The 6,436-nt window shown below is 38.2% G+C and overlaps 1 protein-coding gene across 1 annotated transcript; it reads right to left on the bottom strand.

Annotated features, from left to right (window-relative positions):
* Nucleotides 1-1,997: 1,997 nt before the first annotated feature.
* Nucleotides 1,998-4,283, bottom strand: LOC106292652 (DNA excision repair protein ERCC-1). The gene is made up of 9 exons (XM_013728283.1): nucleotides 3,993-4,283; nucleotides 3,514-3,622; nucleotides 3,339-3,442; nucleotides 3,163-3,262; nucleotides 3,011-3,087; nucleotides 2,834-2,933; nucleotides 2,686-2,757; nucleotides 2,543-2,611; nucleotides 1,998-2,453 (listed from the first exon to the last, which is right to left on the bottom strand). The coding sequence occupies exons 1-9, from the start codon at nucleotides 4,253-4,255 to the stop codon at nucleotides 2,157-2,159; spliced, it is 1,191 nt and encodes a 396-aa protein (XP_013583737.1). The 5' UTR covers nucleotides 4,256-4,283; the 3' UTR covers nucleotides 1,998-2,156.
* Between the last annotated feature and the right edge of the window lie 2,153 nt (nucleotides 4,284-6,436).

Genomic DNA, 6,436 nt, shown 5'->3' on the forward strand with positions numbered 1-6,436 from the left:
TTCGAGCTTTGAGTAAGAATCTCGATATTTTATGGGTCAATTCCATAAGAAGAAAAAAGAGAGTATTGGGGCATGCTCGGTAGTAGTGAAAAGAGAGCAAATCCCAAGGATCAAGAAAAGAAAAAGAAAAGTTAGAGGAAAATGCTTTATTGGGCTTGCTAAGAAGAAATGAAGCAAATTGAAAAAACTTATTATTGGGTTCACCAACCAATAGAATTGTGTTATTTCATATTCGATATCTTTTAAAAAAGAAAACAAAATATTGTCAAATTATATTATTTTTTTAAAATTAAAAAGTAAAAAGAAATAAATAAAAAATAGTAATAATTACAAAAAAATATTTTTAACGTCGTCAGCAAAACATTAAACCTTAAATCCTAATCCCTAAACCCTAAATCATAAACCCTAAACCCTTAGGTTAACCCTAAACTTTCGGATAAATCTTAAACTCTAAGATAAATCTTAAACTCTAAATCAAAATCACTAAACACGAAAACACTCAAGGGTTTAGGGTTTAAGATTTAGGGTTTAGAGTTTTTATTTAGAGTTTAGGATTTATCTAAGGGTTTAGGGTTTACCCAAAGATTTAGAGTTTATCCAAGGGTTTAGGGTTTACCCAGCGGTTTAGGTTTACCCAAGGGTTTAGGGTTTAGGATTTAGGGTTTAGGGATTAGGATTTAGGGTTTAGGGATTAGGATTTAGGGTTTAGTATTTTGCTGACGACGTTAAAAATATTTTTTTAATTTTTTTTTCTGTAGCTGCTATTTTTTTTTTTACTTTTTTATTTTAAAAACATAATATAACTTGATAATATTTTGATTTTTTTTTTAAAAGATATCGAATTTGAAATAATGAAATCCTATTGGTTGGTGAATCTATGAACCCAAAAATAACTCAATTGAAAATATCTGCTTTCGTCCCAAAAAGAGGGAAGCCAGATTCCAAAAACTGCATCTACATTGTTTACATACCACACACATTCATGTACCCACTGTTATGTAATAATTCATAACTTATAAACAGTTCTTGTTTATAATACTTACTTTCGCTTTTGTCCCCCTCATGTTCCAACATCCTCAGTAACTTGATTTACTTTTCATATATACCACTAGCTATACCATATATATAAAAATACATATGCACATTCACATTAATATCATAAGTTGTTTCTTTAGAAGAAAATTCAACTTTTTCAGGTTAATTTATTTACCTGTTTACCCAATGTCTCTCACGACCGGTTTACTTACACTTCAAATATTCTCTGCCTTTTTCTTTTACCAGTCCTTTGCAACTTTACTTTATTTTTGTTGATTGCAATCTAAAACCGTTTACACCGAAAGAAGTTTCTTTTGTGTTCAGAAAAAGGAAAAGAAAATTAAAGGGAAGAGTGGTGCACAAAGTTCCAGTGTTTGTGTCTCTGATCGACAAGACATCGCCTAAATCATTTCCAACATATGTCAACAAAACTACAATTTATAAAATATCTAATTGCAAAAAGCTGTTAAACGGTCGAATTAAATTAAACACGCAAGTCGCACTCCATATCTCTGAACCAAACGGAACTCAACAAACCCAATTCTTGTCCGAATCCAAACTCAAAACCAAACTAATAATAAACCTATCCTATATTCCATTTAATTATCGTTTTATTTTTATACGCACACATTAAAAAAAACATATGATTTTGTATATTTCTAAAATAAAAATACAATTACATAAACACCTAATCATATTTCGACCAATAAAAAAATAAAATAGAAAATCTTATTAATAAATTTTGCAATAAAATTTTAAACAACACTTATTTTCAAACGAAAATTTTCCCCTAACAATGACAATTAAATCGAAACAAAAAAAATATTATTAATAAAAATATTAATTCACTAGTGAAAATGTTGCCACATCTAATCATTTCAAGCTTCAAGCTAGTTCTTATCTTTCAATTTTAAAATATATTTCTGTGCGACTTTAATGGTCCAGAAAATTAATACTACTGGTAGTAAGAAATTACTCACATAGGCTTCAGTAACTAACATACTCAACACTACATAGATCAGCAGTCACACCCAACAAACAAACACAAAGCTAACATTATATTACATTTCTAGAAATACGCTCACAGTTAACAATGGCCTTGGCCAGTGATCAAACTTGTGTTAATCTTGGTGGGTTTCAGCATCTGAGTCTGTTCTTGTATCTTTCTCCTTTTTCTTGCAGAGCTTATCAGAGTATCTAGCGAAAACAGTCGAGAGCGCAGTCTTCACACTTTTCTCAGGCTCCATCTTCTTGCGTTTCCTCGAGCCCTCCACAAAATCCTCATCTGCCTCAGCAGGTTCCTCTGAGTTCACATCCTTCTGAACTTCAGTCTCCGGAGCTGTCGGTTCTATAACAGACGGGTAGCTCGAAGCTGCACGCTTGAAAGGTTCGTGGAACGTATCGTACAACCGCTTCACCTAAGGTTTAAAAATGATTCTCACATCTAGACACCCTCCTATATCACATGATCATGGAGTTTTTGGATTATAGGCGAAGAAAAATGTACCTTGCGTTCGCCTATACCAGGACAACGAGCTAGATCTTCCATGGATGCATCCATTATATGAGCAAGTGACTGCATAAAATCATGTTTTTGAGTTTTCCAGCTTAAGTTGAATCATATAAAACATAGAGATTCTGAAGATTAACCCCAAAAGTAGAACCAAGCGTGACTACATCGCTCTTGTTCACATGTCTGATGCTTGTAAGCGAATGGTTTAGCTGCAAACCAACACTTACTCCATGAGATGAGAATCTATAAAACTAAAAAAAAGAAAGCTTAACAGAGTTTCCATACACGTGACAGATAGTCTGTATCCATTTGTCCTTGGATAAGATCCGCAGGTTTGTTCTCATAGACTTTAATCGTCTCCAAGTAACGAGCACATTCCGTCAAGCTGCAAGAGAGTTTACACAGACCGTTGATGTAGCGTACAAACGAGAAGCAAGGTTGATATGTAGATAGAGATACTACCTCCAGGCGCACAATAGGGTGCAGTCATGGAGAAGAGCGGTTTTGGTGACTTCAAGCAGCGGTTTCACAGAATCTTCCTGTCCAAGAAACCACAAGGACATCACAAGAACAGCCAACAGACATTTTAGCAAAGAGCAAGGATATGAACTTACAACGTCGACATGGCAAAGAACAACACGGAGTTTGAAGTTCTTCTGTAGCTCCCTGATGCGGAAGTAGAGATAATCCGGGTGGAGTAGATGATACCGCAAGCTGGAGGGGAAGAGAATCAGCCAGCGTGAAATTTAGAACACATTAATGCAACAGAGGAAAGTTGTAGAGTGTTCACCTTAGATACAGAGCGCAAGTGGATTGACCAAGTAAGTAGTCAGGAATAATTTCTGAGAAAACCCATTTCACGTTCCTGATATGTTTAAGAAGCGGGTTTCCTTTCTGCAAATACAATGTCAATTCGAACTAAGATGGGTTCCAAAGAACATGGAGGCTGTTTAAAGTCACCTCACCTGTCTATTGCTAACGAGAATTGCGTTACGTGGTTGAGTAGTGTTCGAAGATAGAGAGCCAGTAGCTACAGGAGTTGAAGATGAAGCTACATCGGTTTGAGGAGTTTGGCTATGGTGAATGCAACATACACCAAAAACACACATAGAAACTTAAGTATGCGTCAAACAATGCAATCATTATAGTGACCGATGGTAATAAACATTCAAAGGTTTCGAATTTTCAACGGCAATCAATCTTCAGAACAGTTTGATAAAAAAAAAACAGAGGATGACTGATGTAAATGAACATTAAAGTTTTCGACTTTACAACGAACAATCAATCTTCAGAACACTTTGATCAAAAGAAACAGAGGATGATTGATGGTAATAAACATTCAAAGGTTTCGACTTTTCAACGAACAATCAATCTACAGTAGGCTACAATGTCTACATTTTGTTCTTTCCTAAGGTAATACTCATTCATTAAATACTCGAAATACCTTGTACTGGGCACATGAGAAGCGCCGGAAGAAGAAGTCAGAGGAGGAGGAGCAGAGTAGACGTCGGAGGATTTGACGAAAGCGAATGCCTGAGAGAATGTCTGGGAAGGCTTGAAGAGAGATGGTGGCGTGGACTTAGTCTGTGAGCTTTCCACCACTTCCTGGTACGAAGGAACACCAATTACGATCTGGGTTTTGGGTTTGTTACCAATCTGTTGTGGCGTGCCTCGTGATTTCTCTCCATCGTCGTCTTCGTTCGCCATGAGTGATTGAATTTCCCGAAGTATTTGTTTTTTTCTTTCTCCGTCTCAACTTCCCAAGTAAGAAGATAGCCTTTGTTGGGCTTTAACGGTACAAGCCCAAAGCCCATTAGATGGTAAATATAAATAATGTTAACGCGTCTCTTTCAACATCAATTTTTCAATCAAAGGCGTCAAACTAGACATGGTCGATTTCATTGTACTAAAATCAGTCGCATATACGTAATACGTGATCAATTTTTTTATGACTTCTGAAAGTTAATACTTAACACAAACTCCTACGAACACTGTTGGGGATGGATTTACATTCTACTCAAGACCCATTAGACATTGAACTAGCCCATATTGTTAGGAAGCCATAGGCTTCATCTTTCTATAAATAAGAAACTACATCCTTATGAAAAAGAATCTTCTCCTCTTCTTAGATTAATAAACATACTTTCATAAGAGATTTGTAGATTGAAAAGGTTCACTTTACATTTATATCCATTTTTGTAATGAACCTTTACTCAATAAAATCTCATTTATGTTTTTTTCCTTTTGATTTCATCTAAAGAGTTCTCCTAAGCCTCAAGAATCTAACTCTCATTCTTAGATTCTTTTATTGTATTGATTCAACAAACATCACTAGCATAAACACCATTTTTGGATCAAACAGTTGGCGCTAGAAAGAGGGGGCTAAGGAGAACTATCTTCACATCATATCAAACTTTGGGAATTGTAGATCTATGATGCTCACCTCAAATTGGTTTATATAAAAAAAAAACAACACGGCTTTGGTTAGGTCAAAGTTCAAAGCTTCTTCAACCTTAGATCGAGTTGACCACAAATATCTCGGTAAAGAAGGAAGCTTTTCATGAAGCCCGGCGGTTGATGTCACTAAAGCCCACCAACGAGCCCAATACTCTGGGCTTGCCGTCTCCAAACATCACGAAGGCTTCCCGTCTTCGACAATCTTGAGGAGCGACCGGAACTCTGAAAGAATAGGGCTAGCGAGACAGGAGACGACGACGTCTGAAGAAGAAGACGATGTCAGAGCTGTCTCGAGAGATGAAACTGGTTTGATTCTCGCTCTCGTGAGCCTAAGATTCTTAGACGTCCGGATCCATCCAAAGAACGATAGCAAATCCAGGATCGCGGCGAAGGCGAAGGCGTGGTTCACGGAGAGAAACACGTGGGCTTGCTCCGGTGTTTCTCCGGGAGGGAGATCAAAAAGTCGATGACTTTATGCGTCTCCGGTCCACAATCGCTGTAGTCGCCGAGGAAGATGACGAGGGCTGAGGTGAATTATGATGATCTTCGGATTGGAGATCGAGCCAGAGGAGTCCTCAGGGAGAAGGTCTGTGATGCTGCTTCAGTCTCAATCCGCCGGTGAAGCTCTCAGGACTGCTCGAGCTTCTTCTAGTCCATGAAACACAATTTTCCCAGATGCCTAAGATGGACTGAGTTTGTCGAAGTCAAGCTAGAGTCTTGGAATTTCATCGATCTTGTGTTTTCACCGCGACGTGTGTTTCTCCAATAGCACCACCGGAGATGTTATCACCGATCAAGAACATCACAGCTCTGGTCTTTGCGTTCAAGGTCGCTGCGTTCTTGGTCTCGCCAGTAACTATTTCTCCGAACCTCTTCCTGACTCCCTCGGCCATTGCTCCAAGACGATGAACAAAAAGTCTCGTATGTTTCTATGTTCAAGGCCAGACCACGACAATAGCACCAGTGAAAATGTTATCACCAACCAGGAACATTACAGTTCTGGTGCTATTCTTGTACCGGTGGTGGCTTCAACATCGAGCTTCTTCAAACTCACGAGAGAACCGATGGAAGTTCAAGCTCATGACGCTCATGAACTTGCTCGCAACTCGTCATAGTCGCTTCTCTCGCAAGCCCTTGTTGTAAGTTCGAGCTCATGAGCATCTATTCCAAAGGCTCCTCTTCATCTCGTCATATTTTTCTCGGCTTAGTCTCGCCACGAGCGGTTTCGAGATCGACGAGGAAATGTCATCAGACTGTCATCAAGCTCTTGCTTCTGCGTCAAGAGAGCTCTCCCGACAGGCTGGCCACCACCAGCACAAGCTCCTCATGATTATATCGAATAGACATGGTGTTATCTCCTTCAGTATAACTCATCGTCACGAGAACTCAGCTTGTGATTCTCTTCAAGATGGATTTTGGTTTCATGGGAAT

The sequence above is a fragment of the Brassica oleracea genome, chromosome C5 (genome assembly GCF_000695525.1).
Source record: "Brassica oleracea var. oleracea cultivar TO1000 chromosome C5, BOL, whole genome shotgun sequence".
Classification (NCBI taxonomy): Eukaryota; Viridiplantae; Streptophyta; class Magnoliopsida; order Brassicales; family Brassicaceae; genus Brassica; species Brassica oleracea.

What these genes read in the sequence shown, in the direction of transcription:
- LOC106292652 (XM_013728283.1), bottom strand. Translation starts at nt 4,255, where the DNA reads ATGGCGAACGAAGACGACGATGGAGAGAAATCACGAGGCACGCCACAA. An exon ending in ACTTGCGCTCTGTATCTAAG is followed by an intron (nt 3,263 to 3,338) that starts GTGAACACTCTA and finishes CTTCCCCTCCAG; the next exon opens with CTTGCGGTATCATCTACTCC. An exon ending in CTGGTATAGGCGAACGCAAG is followed by an intron (nt 2,454 to 2,542) that starts GTACATTTTTCT and finishes TTTAAACCTTAG; the next exon opens with GTGAAGCGGTTGTACGATAC.